The sequence below is a fragment of the Natator depressus genome, chromosome 18 (assembly GCF_965152275.1).
Source record: "Natator depressus isolate rNatDep1 chromosome 18, rNatDep2.hap1, whole genome shotgun sequence".
NCBI classification, from domain to species: Eukaryota; Metazoa; Chordata; order Testudines; family Cheloniidae; genus Natator; species Natator depressus.
Window position 1 is genome coordinate 21,877,427 of NC_134251.1, and position 21,778 is coordinate 21,899,204.

The following is a 21,778-nucleotide window of genomic DNA, read 5'->3' on the forward strand; positions in this document are numbered from 1 at the left end:
CTCACAGCGTTATGTTCGAGTACAGACTCTCAGCCAGAGCCCTTGAACAAAACCAGAATTGTCTTTTCCAATCCACAGATGCACACTCTTGGATTGCACATGCTAGGCCACGTGAGGGCTATAAATAGCTGAGCGCAGCAGCTCAGCTCCTCAGTGCTCTGAACTTCCAGCGTCAAACCCAACAGCTCCCTGAAGACAAGCAAGGCAGACGGAGGGGCGGTCTCTGAAGGGGCAAACTCAGGAGGCCTCAGGCTACAGGTAAGTAACCTAGTTTAGTCTATTCGTTTTCCCACCTGGAGACTAGTGGTCTGGGAGACTGGAAACCACTGCCCTTTTACAGTGATGGGCAGACACACTCCTACCCAAGTGCATGGAGAGTTCTGGGTTTCTGATTACAAAAGGCATGAGTCCACGGAAAGTTTCCTGTTGGCAATAACGGAGGCAAGAATGCCAGGAGGATAATGGCTTCCTTAAAGTGAGCTCTCTCACCTGGGAAGCAGCACTTTGCAGGAGCGAGGAGGAAACAAGCAGCTCTTATAAATCACTCACTAAGGACACAGCGGGGGGGGGGAGCCTTTAAGAATGGCATGACAAGTCACCTGGGCAGCAAGAAATCAGACATGGAACCCAAAGCCGGCTGGCAAGTCAGAATTTCTAAGCCAAAGGGACAGCCAGTATGATCATGTCCCTCATGGAATGCCAGGAGAATTCCAGATGCTCTTTGATGATCTCCAGACACCTTGACAACTCCAGCCAAGAGCATTTGATCTCATAGCTACACACTGGATCTCCAACACTGGTTAGCCAAGTCCAGGAGTTATGTTAAGTGGCATACGATGGGTTTCTTCAGCAAGTACACGCAGAAGGAAACCTGATTCTCCAGCAACAGATGAGTAAGATGCGTAAGTGAGGGAGGCCATTCAATCATGCTATGGGAACGCCCAACACACAGATTCAGACAGAAATGAAAGTTTTTCTACTGAAACCAAACTCTAGGTATTGCAATTCTCACGATTTTATGACTAGCAATTGTGGGGCATTTACTACCTGTCTTATGAAAACATGACGACAGACCCAACTCACAAATTTTCCAACTCACCAATACTAAAGGCGGCCACCATCTCCCATTAACAGGACTGGGGTTGAAGCCAGCAGGATGGCTGGCTGCCACCGCCCACTGATTTCAGTGACATTGAAGCCCTGGCCACAGGCAAAATGGCTGCCACTGCACAGTTCAGGCAGCGAACAGGACAGTCCGAGGAGCAGCAGACACACTGAAAGATGAATGAGGGCGCAGGGGACATGATGGGCAGTGGGGGAAGCTGAAGGGGGTGCAGAGAACAGTGATGGGATGGCAGCTCCCCCATCTTGGGGGTAGTGGTGGGGAAGGGGACTCCTCTCCGAACAGGCAGGAGAAGAGGCAGTGTTTCCAACTCTCAGGAACCGATTGCAAATCACGGGATTTTGGCACCTGCAGGAGACACTGTTACGGTCATGCAAGAAGCGCCTCAGATCCCACAATTTTCAGGGATGGGCATAGGAGCAGAACTCTGAATGACAGCCTTGTGGTGGAGCGGATAGATCTGCCCTGCCGGCATGCATGGCACTAGATCAGAGAGGCCCCTGGGGCAGCAGGAGGCAGGGGACTCGAGGCAGGGGACTCAGGGCAGTGGTGCCCCTGGGACACAGGCAGAGAAGACACTGGGCAGCAGGAGGTAGAGAAATGTTGTTGCGAGGTGAAGACAGGAATGTGAGAGGTCAGCGTCTCCTATCTTGGGGCCAGGAGGGGGTAAGGGAAGTCTTCATCTGAGCAGCCAGAGAGAGGTATGTATTTTTGTGCATATTAAAAGGTTGACTTTTCAACCTGAAATTCTCTCTCACACATCGGCAGAGGAATAGAGGGGAGTTAAAAGTCAAGATGATTTAAAAAAATACTCATGTTTTTTAGTCTGATTTTTTGGGGCCAATCATGATTGATAGCCTGAGTCATGAGTTTTGATCTCTTGAGGTTGGCAATACCTTATCTTGACAATATCCAGGGAAAGATCAGCACATCCTGGTCTGAACAGCCTTTAAAAAGCAGGAGGAATGAGCAGGGAATCATCCTTAAAAGGTCAGGGTATGCAAGGAATAGAACTAGTAATCTCGACGGTCAGGTACTGATGGGAATGTCTGGGGCCCGGGCTGTAAGAGGCCAGTCTGGCAGGCATAGCTACAAGTACATCTGAGTGGAACGGGCAGCCACAAGGCATGAGATTAACACGTCAGGGTGGGAGCTCAACATGGTCTCTTATAACGCCAGTCTTGCAGAAACAGGAAGAGAATGAATTGCAGGGCTGCCCTTCTTGTAGCCTAGAACAGCAGCCTGTCTATTTGCAGGCATCCCCAGAGCACACATCACCTGCGGGGAATCACAAGGTAACGAGAAGGAATATGGAGCAGTGGTAAGTCCAGGGAAAGTGTTCTACGACTCCTGGGTTTATGGACTGGGAAGACAGGTCCCACCTGCAGTTTGAGCAGGATCTTACATGGAAAAAAAAAAATCTATGAAGAACCAACATGCCAATATTAACCCTAAGAACCATTTTCCTCTACCAGTAAGTCATGGAAGAAGTTCTTCCTGAGCCCTTCTACCAGGGACAGGAGGATGAGGTGAGGGGAAATGGAAAGGTGGGTTGAGGCATTCCATTAATCAGTGAGAGAGAGAGGGGGGCGGGGGGGTGCTTGGCTAGCCTTTAAAACTGTACTTCGTTCCACGCCCTCCGAGCTGGATACCTCACAGTCTGAGGAGGGCAGACAGTGTTGCCTAGTGGATAGAGCAACAGAATTTGACTATCCCTGGCTCTACCACTGGCCAGCTGGGTGACCTTGGGCAAGTCACTTAACTTCTGTGCCTGAGTTTCTCCACCTGTAAGATGGCAGATCTGATCCTTACCTCCTTTGTAAAGAGCTGAGATCAGTGGATGAAAAGCACTCTTTAAAGACTGTTACTGGCAATACACCCAGGTAATGTGTCAATTCACGTTCTAAGCAGTATGAAAATTCAGAGGAAATGTGGGTCCCTATCAGTAAAGTGCAGATCTCCACCACAGCCCAAAGTCAGCATGTTATAAGAACTTACAGAACAGGTTTTTCAGTTTCTTCCCCAGAGTCCTAAGTTAACCGCCCCACAGAGATGGAGGCCTCAGTCCGACTCTCGGGCTCTCATCCTGGAGTCTGCAAACAAGTTTTGGGGGTTTCAGCCAGTCCCACCCTCTTCTTTTAGGCAAACGGGAGTGGGACCCAAAACCTTTTTTGGTTACAACATGGAGTCTCGGGACGGACAAGGTGGAGAACTCGTGTTTTGGTGCAGTGAAGACCTTGTTCTACCAAGTTAATACTCTGTCTTATCCTACTAGTTTGGAAGCCTGAGATAAGGAGCGTGTGAAGAATTTTGCAAGCTAAATAAGGATTTCTTAAGAAATCACCACTCTGGCTGACTGCATTACCTGGGTTGATTACAGGGAAGATGATGTCCCCATTTCTCTGTTTAGTTACCAGTCGTTCCAGTTTTTGCTCTTCATACCGTTTTTTTCCTTCCTCTTCCAGCTCTTTCCATGCATACTGAAGGGAAAGAACACACAGGTCACACAGTTACACCACAGAGGAAAGACCCAGGATGTGTGACTGGGGATCCACAGATGAACAGGTACTGCCCTCAGTACTGTCAGATGCTGAGAGATTCCATGGCTGCCCTAGTTATCACATAAAACCAGATCTGTCCAATTACTATTAGTGCAGGACCAAAGACGCAGAGCGCCATGCTGGCTTGTGAGGGGGGAAAATGGGTGTGTGCACAGCCACTCGCTTCCTCCTCTATGCCAGAATCTCTAGTGTTCATCAGTGACTCGCTGCCAGGCGTTCCTGCCCTTGGAGGTGTCACAGGTTGAAAGATTCAGCCACCTTCAGTGCAGCCAGTCACTTTAGTTAGCCCCTAACCGAGGCCATGCACATCTTGTTCACAGAATTCATTCGCTCCTGGGTGTACATATACCTTGCTGGTTTTCAGACTGATCGACTTCCTTGCTTCATTTAGGGGACATAAAACTTTGCTACTTTCTCTAAAGAGGACCAAGGCAAGTAAAAAGGAAGCTACACCTGGTGTGCCTGCAGAGAGACCACAACAGTTCATTTCTATAAGTTATGTTTTCCCAGGGTCTACAAAGCAATGCAGCTGTTTCATTATGGTAACACACCGTCTTTGACTGAATCACTGACCTCTCCAAAGTACTGGAATAACCTGAGCACACCTTGTACATGTTCTAATTAGAGCTGTCGATCAATCAGTTAAATCAAGCGATTAACTCAAAAATTAATCGCAATGTTAAACAATGGAATAGCAATTGAAATGTATTAAATATTTTGCAAGTTTTTGTATATTTTAAAATATATTTCAATTACAACATAGAATACAAAGTGTACAGTGCTCAACTTTATATTACATATTTGCACTGTAAAAAGAAATAGTATTTTTCAATTCACCTCATACAAGTACCATAGTGCAATCTCTATCATGAAAGTGCACCTTACAAATGTAGATTTTTTGTTACATAACTGCATTCAAAAACAAAACAATGTCAAACTTTAGAGCCTACAAATCCACTCAGTCCTACTGCTTGTTCAGCCAATCGCTAAGATAAACAAGTTTGTTTACATTTACAGGAGATAATGGTCACCTGAGAGTGAGAACAGGCACATGGCACTTTTGTAGCCGGCATTGCAAGGTATTTACATGACAGATATGCTAAACATTCGTATGCCCCTTCATGCTTTGGCCACAATTCCGGAGGGCATACTTCCATACTGATGATGCTTGTTAAAAAAAAGAATGCGTTAATTAAATTTGTGACAACTCCTTGGGGGAGAACTGTATGTCTCCTGCTCAGTGTTTTACCTGCATTCTGCCATATATTTCATGTTATAGCAGTCTTGGGTGATGACCCAGAATGTTGTTCCTTTTAAGAAAACTTTCACTGCAGATTTGACAAAATGCAAAGAAGGTACCAATCTGAGATTTCTAAAAAGGTAGCTATAGCACTCAACCCAAGGTTTAAGAATCTGAAGTGCCTTCCAAAAATCTGAGAGATGAGGTGTGGAGCATGCTTTCAGAAGTCTTAAAAGACCAACACTCTGATGCAGAAACTACAGAATCCAAACCACCAGAAAAGAAAATCAACCTTCTGCTGGTGGAATCTGACTCAGATGATGAAAATGAACATGCATCGGACTGCACTGCTTCGGTTCATTATCGAGCAGAACCCGTCATCAGCATGGACGCATGTCTTCTGGAATGGTGGTTGAAGCATGAAGGGACATACAAATCTTTAGCACATCTGGCACGTAAATATCTCGCAACACCGGCTACAACACTGCCATGTGAATGCCTGTTCTCACTTTCAGGTGACATTGTAAAGAAGAAGCAGGCAGCATTGTCTCCTGCACACATAAACAACTTGTTTGTCTGAGCGATAGGACTGAGTAGACTTGTAAGCTCTAAACTTTGACCTTGCATTCAAAAATAAAACTTTTTTTTGTGCATAATTCTACATTTGTAAATTCAACTTTCATGATCAAGAGATTGCACCATAGTACTTGTATTAGGTGAATTGAAAAATACTCTTATTTTTACAGTGCAAATATAATATAAAGCGAGCCCTGTACACTTCATATTGAAACTGAAATCAACATATTTGAAAATGTGGAAAACATCCAAGAGTGTTTAAATAAATGGTATTCTATTACTGATTAACCGTAATTAATTTTCTTAATCGCGCGACAGCCCTAGTTTAACAAATTTTCAGCAGCACATAGCTACAAACAGTGAGACAAGTGTACCTTTCAGGAATCATTCATTGTTATAATGATGAAATTCTTAAGTATTTTGCTGCTGACACTTCATTCCAAAGTTGAAAGAGAATAAGTCTTAATTATAGACCTGTCAAGTACAGTTACTTCCAACTCTTTCCAAAGCGTTTACAGCACAGAACAAATAGTTATCCATTTCAAACAGCAAAATGTCTCTGTAAAATCCCTCAAGCTACATTCAAGCATTTTCCTCATTGCATCATTCCCCCCCCCCCCCAACTAGAGCTAGAAAACCAGCTTCCGACTGGACAGAATTAGAAGCACTATCAAAAGGCATTACATGGAAGAGGCACCAGTACACAGACCCTGTTTGTGCCTCTCACACAATGCAATCTTAAAAGCACTGATAATGGGCTCCGACCTCTACAAGAGGTAAACAAACACTCCTTGCCTCAAAGAGCGTACAGCCTAAGGAGACAGGTGTACAGCATCCGGGACACAGGATGCGCAACTCCCATTACAAGTAATTCCTAAATCCCAATTGCAACGAGAAACAACTTGTTCTGAAGGCTTTACCCAACACGCACGGGCAAGTCAGAACAATCTGCAGCGGCCACTAGTTTAAAAGAGCGGAATGCTCTGGTGGAGTTTTGACGGAAAGCACCTGCAGTGTAGGACAGAGCTTTCAGCCAGAACTTTAGGGGTGATTTCCTCGAATGACACTATTTCCAAACGCCTTCTCGTTACTGTAGCAAAGCAGCGGCAGCCTGCTAAGCATTCTTTCATTGTCAACGCGAAACCCTGAAGTACAATCTCTCAGTCTGTCGTTTGGTCAGATCTCATTCACGGTTTGCACCAAGACACTGGGGTGCTTCTGAAATCAATACTCCGCAGGAGAGCATCCTGGAGATGGGCTTAAACTCTGGCTACTTCCTGGAACAACTGCACATAAAACACAACAGTTGTCCTTTCTGGGTGAAGCAAGGATGCTTCACTTTCAGCTTGCTAAAGCCCCAATCCCCCCACAGGGGACACAGCGCTCCATAAAGTGGCGAATTAATATTGAAAGGGACAGTTGCTCCAAGCTAATTATACATTGTTGATCAGAGACTTAAATGGGAACAAGAAAGCTGCCCTCTTTCAGGTGCTGTTCCTCTGCTTGGAAAGCTTTGGCTCCAGATGGCAGGGCTGGAGTCATACAAAATTTCTTTTATGTAGCTCCAGACGTCAAGGAAAGAAACAGGCAAATTGTTTTAGTACAAGGAAGCTGGCATGTGGGTTACTCATTCTCCTGGGGTCCTCTCCCCTCAGAGGAGAGCCAGCACATGTCACTTCTGAGAGTGCTACAGATGAAGCCTCATTCACACTGCTGGCTATTCCTTCCAAGTCCACTCCCCCAGCTGCCTCCTAGCACACTCTCAGAGGACCGTCCTGGCGAAAACAAGGTTGTTGGAAGGACTTGTCCCTGAATATTTTTTCATCCCCTAAAAGCAGACATCGGAGATTCTCTCAGGCTTTGCCTGCACTCTACAATCCCCAAGCAGTGTAGCTGTATCTGTGCCAACCACTAAGCCTAGACAAGGGCAAGCCAGGTTTTGCAGAGAGAGTCAGAGGAAGTAGCTGCTGCCATTGTTGTCTAAAGACATTAAGAACATAACGGCCATATTGGGTCAGACCAAAGGTCCATCTAGCCCAGTATCCTGACCTTCCGATAGTGGCCAACGCCAGGTGCCTCAGAGGGAATGAACAGAACAGGGAATCATCAAGTGATCCATCACCTATCGCCCATTCCCAGCTTCTGGCAAACAGAGGCTAGGGACACCATCCCTGCCCAGCTTGGCTAATAGCCACTGATGGACTGATCATCCATTAACTTATCTAGTTCTTTTTTTCTCTGCAGTATGCTCATTCTGCTTTGTGTGCCAGTGTGTCTTGTTTTCAGAAATATAAGAGGTAAATGCTGGGTCAAATCCTGCTTGGCCACACCAACTGGAAATATAGAAAAACTCCATTGGAGTTAGTGAACAACTGGAATTAATTGGATTTACGTCACTGTAACTGACCAGAATTTGGCCTATTCTAGAGTTATCGGGGGGGGGGGGGGAGGAAAAAAACAAAAACAAAAAACCACTCACTCAGAGCCTACCACTGATCTGACTAAATTGTCCTTAGCAGCTCCCAGCTGGGGAAAAAAAAAAAAAAAAATCTACTCCTTTGCTATCCCCTGCCCCACCTGCTCTGGTCTATGTGGAGACAAATGGGCAAACCTGAGCTACTGTTTACTGTTTTGAACACAGTGTATCTAGCTGTGTACAGATAAAGGAATGCACAGTCCCTGTGCTGGGGGTGAATGTCAGCTGTTTAAGCTTGACTATTTAAATTAATATTCTTCACTCAGGACATTGTGGGGTGGTTCAGAATTTAAAAGCTGTAAGTGGCTTTTGCAAGGGAATTCTATGCCTATGTAAGAAGAGAGAAAGAGCATTTCAACTTTATATAATGAATAGCTGTGTTAGCTTGGTAATACTATCCCAAAATGTAGTTTCTATTTCACTTGAAAGCCTGGAGGATACTAAGCAGTGACATCAGTTAGCTATGTAGCCCTGACACTGGAGTGATGGCTTGCTTGACCATACACTCAGTATATTGGAATGACAAAACTCCCCCCATTAAGACTTTCTGCACATGACCCCATTTGCCCAGCTACTGAACTTCACTAGCAGTCTAGTCAATCATTCTTTGTGACAAAGAAATAGGATCAGTAGCTATCGCTCACAGGGTGCGGGTTGGGAGCTCATTACGGCCATTTCCAACGGAGCTGCCTGTCCCGGTGCTCGATAGGGGCAAAGTCCTATTAAACTAAAACAGTTTCTTTTCACAGCCAAACGCACAAGGGGACCAGTGCTTCCCTGCTTTCGGTATTGCTCTCAATGCCTGGTGTGGCATACACTGTGCCCCTCAGCACATCGTACAGAACAACTAGGTAGTCTACTCAGCGCAGTGGGGCAAGCGGAAATGTCTCTGCATTATACATCTTGACCTTCTGACACTTACCTCAAAACGTAAGATTCTGACCATTTCCAAGCTTAACAAGTCTAGCTCTGCTCACTCAGCTTCAGCAGCTAGGATTCTTTGTCCATTTCAGTTACTAAGAACAGGTCCCCAGAAGAAGCGTAAGCGGGTGTGTTTTTAAAGAACAATCCCCTCTTACTGCATATTATGCTTCCCAACAATGCAGAAGTATCAGTTAAATCTTATGATTTCTGGTCATTACCTCCAGCAAAACAGATTAGTCCGGGGAGAAGCCCCTTCCCCATAAGAAGCTATTACAGTAACTATACTACACTAACTCCATTGTAATTAGCGTCATTCCAATACCTCTCATTGTAACTCTGGGTTTGGGTTCCAAGGCTAACCCTATGTCAAAGAGTTTTCTTCCCCTTTACCATTTTAATAAATGTTGCTCAGGAGTTATTGAATTCTCCCCCCAGGGAACAGTTGAGCGAAGCTTTTAAAAGCCACACAGGCAAAATTATTGTTTGCCCGAAGGCTGGAGGTGGGTTGTAGGAAGATTAGAGGATACATGTGAATATATTAGGTCTGTTGTCCTAGTGCTGTCTAACTAGTTTTCTTCCCATGGTTCTGCTTCCCCAATGAAGTGCAAAGCCACTTTTAATCAGTGCATGAACTTCCTTTCAGCTAAATCGTATTTCCTCATAGAATATCATGACAGTGCCCTATCAAACAAAGTCAGTGCTTGTTTACAGGAGGGCAGCAGAATGGTCTTATTAGGTGTTCTCGGCTTGGGGGTGCTGGAGAAACCTGGTGAGTACTCCAAAGAAAGGTACAACCATTTAGCAATAACTGAACTGGCTTTGCAAACTTCTCTCAGCTCCCTAATGGTGGTGGTCATCTTGAAGAAGAGTGACATTTGCCATTCCCAGCATGGAAGAAAGTCCCTGCAAGTCTTATGATGTATCAATAGTGAGTTAACAGTAAGAAGTGTTTAATATTAAACAGTGTTCAGACAGGGAAGTGCTTCCCATTGTGAAGCCAGCGGGGAAACTGGTGCCCAGCCTCAGCCATTTGCCTCCAAGGCTGCTGCTATCAGGACATTCCCTTTAGTGCCGGAGGCAAGTGTTGGATGGGGGGGAACTAGAGTATCACAACAACAGGATTAGGAACTTTCTAATGGAAGTTTACGTGCTACCTAACCGAGTAGGTTAGTGAACAAGTGTTGGTGGCCACTGCATTCCAGATCGGTTTGCTGGCTATAGTGGATACCAGCACAAGGTTCAGGAGCCAATTTCGAACAATATGTGTTGTGCAGTGGTGTAGCTACAGCAACTACAGGTCCTATTATGCAGCACTTGATCCTGAGCAGAAAAACACACCTCTATAGTTGAGATGCAGGCAGCTGAACTTGCTCAATGCTAATATAACGAGGGGCAGTTCTCTGGCTCCTACTAAGTTGCCTGTGTAATCTTCCAGAATTTGCCCTAGTGATGCCCTGCACAGAGGAATTCCTGCACTTATCCTGAGGACTAAGCTAGGTTGCCTACGGGATCAACTTTTATCTCCATCATTTTCAGCAAACAGACCTACAGATGCCACTCTAGAGCCCAACAGAAGCAAGATGTCTAAAGTCTTTGGCCCGAAGAGGGCCGCCTCTCCAGGTGGATGTTTGACTGCCCACCGCTCTCACATGGAAGACGTGCAGCACAGCAGGACCCTATTAGCTCAGAGTCAATGCCCTGTACTCACAGTTCAGGTGTGCCGATAACTTTGGTCGGCACAAACAAATCAGAAAGTTACTAGAGAGGACTTTGCCCTATGGCTAGTTAGTTTAGCATGGCATTTTTAGAGACATGCTGAGAATAGAGTTAAGTGTAACTTTCTCCATAAATTACACAATAGCAATGGCTATGGAGAAGCCTGGTATCTTTGGTGAGTCAATGAGCATTAACCACATCATAAGACTAGAACTCAGAGGTGAGAACCTGGTGGAGTTACACATGGTGCTGACCACTCCTGAAGGAGTCAAGTCTCCAGCCCAAGACATATTAGAGTGGGTATCTAACAACATCTGCCACACTTCAGGGTACTTTCTTACAAGCCACTTTCCACACACGACTTCCTGAAGCAGTCACCTTTTAGGCTGAAATTTTCCACACTTGGTCTCCTTGCCTCTCTCACCCACCCGAAAGAACTAAATAAATAAATTGAGCAAAATTGCATCAGTACCAGTCCTGAAGAGAATACAGCTTAGACAACAGCAGCTTCTCACCAGTAAAGAGAGTTTAAGTACTGGGTAGGCAGATTGTCCCTTGCCATTTTGATTTGGAGAGCACATTCATACATGTGAGGGGGAACACGTGAAAGGTAACCTAATGCCCTAATTAACATTTTGCTGGCAATAGCACGTCCATTATCAGGCCAATATCAGACATAACAATGGCTTTTACTGGAGACTTTAATACATTATATTAACTCAATAAAACCAAGACACATCAGCCAGCTCATTCAGACCTCAGAGGTGTATCTGTAAAGAACTCAATTAAGTTTGGATGGTGTAATGATGAAACCTCATTTATCATCTAAATGGAGGCATCAGTCTCTTGTTTCAAATTGTTATTTGGGCTCTGACCATGATGACAAGTTAAGATGGGTTTTGAAACCCTCTAAAATGACCAAAGTCTGAGCTTGACAAATTGCATAAAAGATCACAGGAAGAGTAGGGTTTTAAGTCCTTTCAGACAGGGTAAGAGGAGAGGATGTTTGGGAAACTGACTCAAGTCCTTAGTACTCTGGAAGAAGAGTAAAATACCAGATAAATAAACTTGTTCTGATCTGGAGGCAGAAAGGAGAGATGTGTTTGGTGAGAGACGTAGCTTGGCAGGGAAAATGCTGGGATCACAGCTCTGTGCTCAACAAATCTTTTCCAGGTAAGAGGTATATGAATCCTCCATCCTGCTAGATGAAATATTGATCACTAACATACTGGCAGGGGACTTCAAGGACTCAAGAGTTCCTGGAAGGAGACATCCGAGTACAGGGAGAGAGAGAATGTGCTACCCGAAGTCTGAAGCAAACAATTGCTGAGTAAAGAACAAAAATATCCCGCTTTAGACTCTCGATTCATTCGGTCACAGGAATTTTCCTCTAACACATACTGAGAAAAATCTTGGAGGTGGAGCAGACCAGAGGGAGCAGCTCATTAACAGGATTAACCTCTCTTGGCAATGCAAATCCAATGCACTCAAAAGTAGAGTAGCTCCAGTGACTATGTTGGCAGAGCCAACTGAAGAGCTGTGTTGATGTTTACAGTTCCCTTAAGAGTCTGTTAGGCAACGAATGAGTTTATGTCAAGGCGCCTGACATGCCAAAACATGGAAGATCATTTGAAAGTAAAATCATGCACCCAATCATTAGTTATGACACATCACAGGTGTGCATGATTCGTTAGAGACTGGAAGGAGAAAGGCCTCACGCTGTCAGAAAGCAAAATGTAAGCCCACCACCACAAAGGAAAGGCCACTTCACATGTCGAAGTAAGTGGTTTACTACATGTAGCATTCACCAGTGAATATAAAGACTTTGGCCATGACAGGAAAGCCCATAAATCTCACTTTTGAGGCGTCCTGCAATTTCACTAGACAGTTACACCCGTTTCCCACATCTCTTTTCTGTAGTCTCACCTTCCAGGTTTTTTCTTACTACTCTTAACCTTTAAGAACCTACCTAAATTCTTCACCAAGAGCCTGATCCAACTCCTGCTGAAGTCAATGGAAAGAATCCCACTGACTCAAGCAGGCCAAATTGGATCAGGCCTCAAGTCCCAGTACTGAGCAAACCAAGTCAACACTTTGGCACAGAAGAGCTGGGAGTAGTGGAAAACCTTCCTCAAAACCTGTAGCCCCAGAGAACTCAGGTATATCGAACCTGACATTTTGGTCACTCAGTTATATCTGACTTGGGGGCGGGGGGGGGATTATATATATTTTTTTAACAGTAGAAGGGGTCAACCAAAAGGTATTTTAGAGGACTGCATACATGTTAGAACTCTGATTGTAGGAGAAGGAGAATTACAGGACATATGGATGGGGTGAAAAGCTAATTCTAACTTGACAAAGTATTTTCTGTTGTGATGGGGTGCCTTCCCCACCCTGGACTCTAAGGGGTTAATAGAGCCCTAGGGAGGCTGCGCAGGAGGCAGTCAGTCAATCAGGACCAAGCAGGCCCATATAAAAAGGGAGCTGCAGGGCAGAGGAGTTCAGTTCTCTGCTGGGAGTCTAGGGAGGGAGGACTGTGTCTCTGGAGGGCTGAGAGAACTGCCAGCACCCTGGACAGAACAGTGCTGCGAGCAGGGACAGGGGGAGTGAGAGAGCGCTCCTGGCTAGCTGCTGCATTTGCAGGCTGAGGCCCTGAGACAAGGGCAAAGAGGACGCTGGGGCCACGAGGAAGTGGCCAGACAAGTTGCTGCAGTAGCTACTAAGGGAAGTGGCTGAACAGAAGACTGCAGGTCCACCTAAGTGTGTGGCACGGGCAGAGGGCTGTGTCACTGAAGAGGATGCTGCGGTCCTTGGAGAGACGTGGGCCCTAGACCAGGAGTGACAACAACAAGACACCACCTGAAGAGGGCACAGAGCTAATTCCCAAGACGGCCAGCAGGCAGCACCACCGTGGTGAGTGAACCCTGTTACATACGTACACTTAGCAGGTGATTAGTCTAGACTAGCTAGAGAGATTTTCTGGCGCACACATGGCTGTACAAAGCATTTTCCTGAACATATGTTTATTTAGAAGGAGAGTTTAGGATGAGTCATTTATTTTTACATCCTTATCCTTAAGGATTTGTCACTCTGACACCAAAATACAGACTCCTCTGTTTCATCCCTGCACTTTAATTACTTGAAAGCCAAAGAAAGTTCTTCTAGTGTCATTTTGTTGCTCTTCAAAGCACACCTATTTTATCCGGTAAATTCAGTACCAGCCTTTTTGTGGGTTGCACACAGGTACTGAACCCCTTCCAGGTCTACGCATCTTGGTCGCTGTATCTAGTGAAAATAGAGCTCAAAAGTACAGTCTGGCCTCAAAGCATCTACAGATCCTTCTGGAAACAGCCAGTTTGAGTCCTGAAGAGCGGCATCCTCTCCTTCCGCAAAGCCAAGTCTGTCAGCTCTCCCACTTAAAGGAGAAAGGAGAGACTTCAATAGCTTAATTTATGCCTTGCTCTCTTGCATTAACTGGTTAAGTCTCACTTGGCTATGGCGTAAAGAAGTTCATTTTCTGTGGTGCAGTATTTCCTGAGATCACTGCCACCTGCTTCAGTACCGTCAAAGTGGTGAAGATACAGTAGTTACCTTAGTCAGAGCATCTTTTCCTCAAAGAGGAGTGAGGGGGGAGGGAGAAGAAACACAAAACTGCCCACATCCCTGAAATGGGACATCGTAATAGCAAAGCTAGTGTTACTCTGATGCTGCACCTGCTCCGACTGGCCTGGAGGGAGACATGTCAACTTTTAATTAGAAAAATGAACGTTAAGACTCTGGAATAGAATACGCCCTACTCCAAATCTCTGCAAACGCATACACAAAGTTCTGAGTGTGAGGATTCTGAGCGAACGTATAGGTAGTTACCTGAATAGGAGGAACTTCCAGGACTTTGTCCACGTTCTTTAGAGAAAGAGGCACATACCACAGAGTTGCCCTATTAGTCACCCTCTTCGCACCTTAAAAAGAAAAGAAAAAAAAGTGTTAGAAATACAGATACATTGGAAACACCTGACAGTGAAGCCTGTGTAGCACTTTAGGAGCATAAATTCTGTACAAGGAAAGCTACGCTGAGGATGATCGGTAACAAAAGCAAGAAGCCCTGATATAGCAGCTCATTTCCTGGAGATGCACCAAAGAGACTGGAGAATGGCAAAGAGCTGTATAAACCATTAATTAAGCCTCCCAAGGCCTAGGGCTTTGCTCCAGTTGATTATCTGGTGTTCCCCACATAGCTTCATGTCCTCCCTTCCCCATGCTCATTCTACAGGAATATGTAGGGAGAGCATCACTGAGGACAGAGCCCGCCCCCCACATCCCCCCCGACCAGGGAATGGGCTTGAGGAGACTTCTCTGGATGCCATGTGCCAGCATCAGAGAAAGAGCTGAACAATGGCAGAGAACCATCATCATGTTTTTGCTTGTGAGCATGGAACACTTGCTACAGCAGACCTCTTTGGTGCCTGTCGTGTCTGAGCTGCACACGAGCAAGCAGCTGATCACCAAGTGACACTGTCATGGCTTAAGAGACTGAGGCTCCAGTATAACATTAGCACATGCTGTGTTCTGACTGCCCACTCAGTCTATTATGCCACATTGGGTCAGACTGAGGAATTCCAGGACTGGCAGAAATGCATGCGCCAACCGCTGCGTTCGGCAAGAGATGGACAGGAAGCTATCCTGCCAGCAATGCTGCTTGAACCTTCCATAGCAGCCGTACAGACAGTTAGCGCTTTGTCCCTTAAATGTGTAAGTGTAGCAAGTTGTTTGAGTGACACAGGCCCTCTGACTGCAATGTTACTGCTAAGTGGCACCTTGACCTGCTAAGCAGGGTGACCTTTTAAAAAGCAGATTTAAATGCTAATGATTGCTAGAAATTAGCTAAAACAAGCATCCAGTATAATGCAAAGGAGCTGGATTTTATCAAGTGCTGCAGGGGCTCATTAGCTTCTGCTGAAGGTTTAGAATGTGCACTGTACATGAAACAACCACTGAGGAGGAAGATCACGGTTCGTGTTTAGAGCAGGGGTTGGGAATTCATGTGTTTAATGTTTATTTGCACAATTTCTAAAAACTCGTGGTTTAATGAATCCTACCTTTGGGGAAGCATCTAAACACAATACATACAGGTACAAGATTAGCTGGTGGAAGGATACAGAGCAGATATGAAAGGAGACCAGATGAGCTCTCGCGTTCTTCAAAAAAAAAAAAAGTCAAAGTCATGTTTTCAGTGCCAAATTAGCTCTGACACTGAATTTAAAAACTCCAAATATCTTGCCAAAAAACCTTATATAACAAAATGTGGAATTCCTTCTGACAGGATTATTTTATGTCTAAATATTTCCAGAAGTCAAATGGTCAATGACTCCAATAACATCAAGCTCAGAAACTAGCATCTATGGCGCGTGCAAACTATTCAGCCAAGACAGAGCTGTTAGATAAATGGACGGTAATTCACCTCTGGTCTGGGCACTCCATCATATGCACTGGCCTGCTGTCAATACAGCCATTAACAAGCCAGCCAGGGGTGGTGACGGATCCTGGGCTGACAGATCTTTAAGTCGGAGATAGGTGAGGCCCATCTACTCTAGCCCTGCTGAAGTTGGCTGTGCCATCTCCTTCCAATATTCCCAGCAGCAAGTTTGCATGTTATAAAACAGGAGAGTTTGCGGCATGCCAGGCAAACTGCAGAGGAAAGCATACATCTAGAATCGGTAGCATTGTGGCCTCCCTGTGCAGCATGGGACCCTACATCATCTCTTCTTCACAGTGGAGCAAGCACCAAACTGTAGATGCAGATTCCCAAGTGGGGATCTCAGCCTACACAAGTGACAGTCATTTCTATACCCGACAGCGAGGTTCTCATCTGTCTGAAATTTGAAGGGTCAAACTCCAATCGTCCAGCTAGCCCCCCCTGCCACACCAAACTGCCCCACACGGCTCATTGTGATAAATGAATGCCTTAAATTCATTGGAAGGCCATGGGGGACATTAGGAGAGCGCGCGCTCTGGAGTCAGACACAAAAGAACCGGCAATAGGACCTGGCAGTGAGGCAGTGTCTGGGTGGGTGCTCGAAGCACAGAGGATCAGACTTCCAGGCACACCCTCCCCTTACTTTAACTACAAAACATCCGACTTTCATCACAACAGTTGCTGCTGACTATTCTTTTAATGCCTGCAACAAATAAGCCTGTCCCTGTAGCCTGGAGACTAGTCCAAGCCAGCACTAGGTACCTGTATCTCTAGCCCCCTGCAAGAGACCTCCCTAAAAAAAACTGGGAGCTTCAACAAGATGTCCCCAGTAAAGAAGAGGGTACCCAGACTTCCCAGGCTTACCTTACAAGCCTCTCAAACATCAGCTTGGCTTCCTCCAAACCTTTCCCGACAACAGGAGCCTTTCCCTGCAGAACCCAGGGCCCAGTTTCACACCCTGAGCAGATCTGCCACGAAAGCAGGCTACCCACACAAGAGCAAAATATGGGTACAAGAACGCACTGAGCTTGAATAGATGCTGCTAAATCACATTCATTAGGCCAGGTCCTGCCAGGGCTGCACATGAACTTCCTGTCACTAATAGAAATGCTGCATTTAGCTACGATTCTGCATCATTTTTCAGGCAAATAATATGGAAAACGTTTCTGCTGCACTTTGACTGAGAGTGGACTTGACAACACGCTTTTGGGATTAAGAATCACTGTTACACCCAACTAAAACCATCCTGACAAGATGGTTACCATGGCAACCACATGAGCAGACCCTTTTCAGGCCTCTGAACAATGTGCACTAAATTATGCAAAACAAGTTCATTAAAAAATCCCCCCCCCCATTCTTTAATAAAAATAATCAGAACTGTAATTCCCAAGGAGTATTTTAAGAGCTGCACTCAAGAGCTGCACTTCTCTTCCAGTGCAATTCTCCTGCAATCACATCCATATATGTTTACTATTTTGATATTTAATATTACTGTTGCAAAGCTGACTGTGTGAAGTATAAAGGCATTGCCCGAACTGACTAGTAAAATGGAAAATCCTGGCATTGTTAGTGCTGCAGGTGAGAAGGAGGGGAGAATTGGGAGAGGAGGATCTCTTGCTTTGCATGGTATTTTTTATTAGCTGACAATTTGTAGAAGAGGAGATTGAACCTGTAGACATGCCTGTCGCTAACAAACAAATATTTTCTGCAAAGGAATGGGCATGAATGGCCATCGCCAAGAGCAGCCATGCTGACCCCCAAGCCCCACGTAAATTAAATGCCTACAGGGATAGTAGAGATACTCAAATTCTTTCTGAAGCTGGATGCAGGAACGCATGAAGGTCAGCTGTTCCTATGGCCGAGCAGCAACATTTACAGTGCCAAGTCTCCAAAACATCTCCCAACCCTCTCTTCCACTGCGTGGTTCATCACCATTATAATGAGGTCACTGACAATACAGCATGCTGCAGCAGCTCCCCGTCTTAGCCAGAATTTTCTTTGCACCAACAGCCAGCATTCAGACCTCTGCTGCCCCTTGCACACTCTGCCATGTCGACCTGCTGTTCTTAATGTTAGTGACGCTCTTGCCATTAAGCTGCTGCTGTTCTTGGGCAGAGCCTGGCTTACTGTTGCTTTTCCCTGCAGGTGCTGCTGAGGTGGTTACCACGATACTCACAAAGTGACTCAGAGTCTTGTAATTGCCAGACCTGCTTTACACCTGCCTTCTATTGGTGGTCTCAGGGCTCCGAGAACAGCAGCAGCTTCACAGGAGGGTCAATGCCCGAGACGCTGCGGCCTTGTAAAGGAATCCTCTACCCAGCTGTGCTTTTAGGTGATCAGTCTCTCGCCCCTCTTCTGAATAGCAGTACTTCGAGTTTGCATAGCTGGTCTACTTCTAAAACAAGGGGTTTAGGTAAATCAGGGAGATAGATGTGGCTTTTAAGGCTACTGCTATGGATACTCTAGGCAAATGTCAAAGCAAAATTGTTCCTCATCATGATGCTCTTGTATGAATGAAGCCACTGGAAACAAGGGTAGACTGTGTAACAAATTTGGTTAGATCTACAAACTCTGCTTTTGGATGCAAATCTCTGGGACAGCAAGCAGGAAGAGACCTATACTGCATAAAGGTAAGTCTCCTATCTTAGGTGTGTGGCCTCCGTTATTTCAGAATGCCTCAATCTTTAAAGCATTTATCCACCATCTCTGTGAGGCCTGGAAGTGCCATTATCCCCACTGTACAGATGGGGAACTGAGGCACAGAGAGACTAAGTGACTTGACCAAGATCACACAGGAAGTCCGTGGTGAAGGGCAGAACTTAAATTGAGTCTGAGTTCCAAGCTAGCACCAAAACCACCCTGGGTCTTCTTGCTGCTCAGTCTATTCTTCAGAAACTGTAGTTGCTGACTTCAAGGATACTGAGGCACAAGTCACTCCAACTGTCAAGGAAATAATTACTATAAGGTTTATTTTACCAATACTTACAGTAGCATCTCTTCTAAAACCATCAGTTGAATTAGCCAAAGTGTATTAAGACAAGTGAGAAAAGTTGCTCCAGTAACTCTAGCCTGAAATCTTACATCACATTCACAGCAATGCAAAATCACTTAAGTGTCAACAAACTCAAGAAAGGTAGGGTTTCATGACTGTTCCAAATACTGCAAGTCAACAAACATCCAGGCCTCTGGCTCATTTACAGAGCTGCAGGTTATTACTATGGACTATTAGCCTCAGTATCGATGCCCCCGACCCGGCTTTTCCTGTGTACCATTGCATTAACACGGAGGCAGCCACACCAATGGTAGTGCTGATGTAGACGAGGCATTGGCAGCTGGCGGCTTTCTTCCCTGAACCACGTCATCTAGCCTTGCTATGAGCAAGGTTAAATACACCGACAGGAACAGCAGTGCCTTGTCTATGCTAGAGATCCTATAGTAGGGCTGTCCAGTGGCAGGGAACTCGCCGGACATTTTCAGAGAAAGTGAGGTGTAGACACAGCCTTATACTCAATGGAAGGGGAAAACCATTCAAGACTATTGAACTAACCTGCACAAACCGTTCCTTAACAGTAATACCCTGTAATCCTAGAACAGTGGTTCTCAAACTTTTGTACTGGTGACCCCTTTCCCATAGCATGCCTCTGAGTGCGACCCCTCTTATAAATTAAAAACACTATCTACTTTAACATTACAAATGCTGGAGGCAAAGCGGGGTTTGGGGTGGAGGCTGACAGCTCGCGACCCCCCACATAATAACCTTGTGACCCCCTGAGGGGTCCCGACGCCCAGTATGAGAACCCCTGTCCTAGCACATCTCTCACATGAGGCTCTTCAGCTACTTTTAAGACATATACTAGTTAGGGTCCAGGTGAGCAGTATATGAAAATACATTCAGGACCTGGTAGCTTAGGCCCTAAGTGTAGGCTACGTTAATAAAAAGTTTAGTATTTATAAGAGGTTTCAAAAATTTTCCCTAGAAACAGTTTGGATGTAAACATTTTCTTTCAGTGTCTGCACCTCCCAGATGGCAGCATTGTGACAGAACAAGAAAAACAGAAGGTGAAAGCGAGTAATTTTTTTACACTTCTCTCAGACTGGTAGCGCAGACAAACTGCAGCAGTGGTGAGATAAAGCGTAGGGTTTTCATATGCTTTTCACCCTGCGACAGTGAACACATTACTTTGCAATCCATTGATCAACCGAGCAAGAAACCCCTCTCAACATACAGGATGCTGAGAGGCTTCTGAATGACTTGCATTATGAAGGCAGCACAAGGCTAGGGAAACTGACTACACAGGTGGTCCACAGTCCCACTTCAGGCACAAGGGAAGGGGACAAGCCATGAACTGGATGATAACGAGATGCTCTAATATGCTGCATCACAAACAAAAAAAATCCATAGGTTAACACTGAATGAGAGAGGAAAACCAACCATTAGTTTCTCTTGATCTCTTTCACTGGAGGGACTGGTAGGTTCGCACAGGTCTGGAAGGGTTTGACATTAACAAAAGGTGTCAGTTAACGACGTCTGCTCAGATTAGCCGCCCAACCCCCACACTGGCTCAGCCCTCAGTGCTACAAGAGGCAACAGGAGACACAGGGTACTACACAAACAAGATTTATTTTCATCTAGTTGCTACCTTTAAGCGCCGCAATTAAAATAAAGGAAATTTCTGCTTTGCTCAAGAGTTAGACAATCTCCTCCAGGCCTGTTACTCAAACAGAACATTGCATCAACTCCCAAGCTCAGATCCAACACAAGCGTTTGTTCTCCGCAACTGTTCACATTACTAGATTGAGTAGCAATTTGTTTGCAAAAAAAAACTTGCTTAAAATGGAAATGATTTGACAACCTTTTGATGCAGTTTTTAGTTTAGTCCTTTGCTTCTCTTAAAATCAAACGATGTCAAATCTAATCTATTCATTTGTTATGAATAGCTTAGGCTGAACTGTAATTTCCACTGGTTTCCTCATGTGAAACTGGGGATTTTAATATTTTTACTGTTTAAAGTCACAAGATGATGAAACTTGAGGGCGAAACTTTTTTTAAAGTCACATTTTCCTGACAAACTAGACTGACAATTTAAAGCAGCAAAATCATTGTACCTAATTTCAAGTTTTACTTTACAGGATATATTTAGATTTTTTTTTTTTTTTTTTTACCCTGACAGGAGTACAATGCACATGTCTGAAAAAATTCACTAGAATAAGTATCCACCTGCTAGAGAAGCGTGGGGGCTGCAACAACAGAGCAACTGACGCTAAATCATGGTTCTGGGAAGAGGGGGTGGCTCCGAGAGACAGGGCTGGGGGCGGATTAGTCAGACACCAAACTATGGCAATGAACAAGACCTTGTGCAAGCAAAAGGAAAGTGAGGAGAACAGGAAGACACTCCCTTCCAGATGGAGTTACTATGTCTAGCCACAGGGGGAGCCCAATAGGGATTGTAACTCTTCCCTTTCCTTAGCCCTAATCTGGGATGAAGGGGTGGTCACCCCCATTGGACCTTCTTGCTAGCACATGCCCAAATCCACACAGCCCTGCTGCTATTTCTCCTCAGTTATCTACTGTAGTTTGCAGACTGGGGTGTTGTCCATTGTGAACTGTACCAAGATCACCAGCATTCCAGTGAGAAGGCCAAGAGGCAGCAGGTTTTCAAGAAAGCTGCAGACAAGTGCTGGTTGTACC

General features: G+C 45.2%; 1 protein-coding gene across 3 annotated transcripts in view; it reads right to left on the reverse strand.

Annotated features, from left to right (window-relative positions):
* The window catches only part of ACOT7 (acyl-CoA thioesterase 7), a 110,539-nt gene that overhangs the window by 55,378 nt on the left and 33,383 nt on the right, over positions 1–21,778 (reverse strand). For all 3 annotated transcript variants that reach the window (XM_074975188.1, XM_074975187.1, XM_074975189.1), the window contains exons 4-5: positions 14,484–14,575; positions 3,489–3,603 (exon numbers count right to left, since the gene is read on the reverse strand). In XM_074975188.1, coding sequence (XP_074831289.1) covers positions 3,489–3,603; positions 14,484–14,575 — 207 coding nt within the window. The remainder of the gene's footprint in view (positions 1–3,488; positions 3,604–14,483; positions 14,576–21,778) is intronic.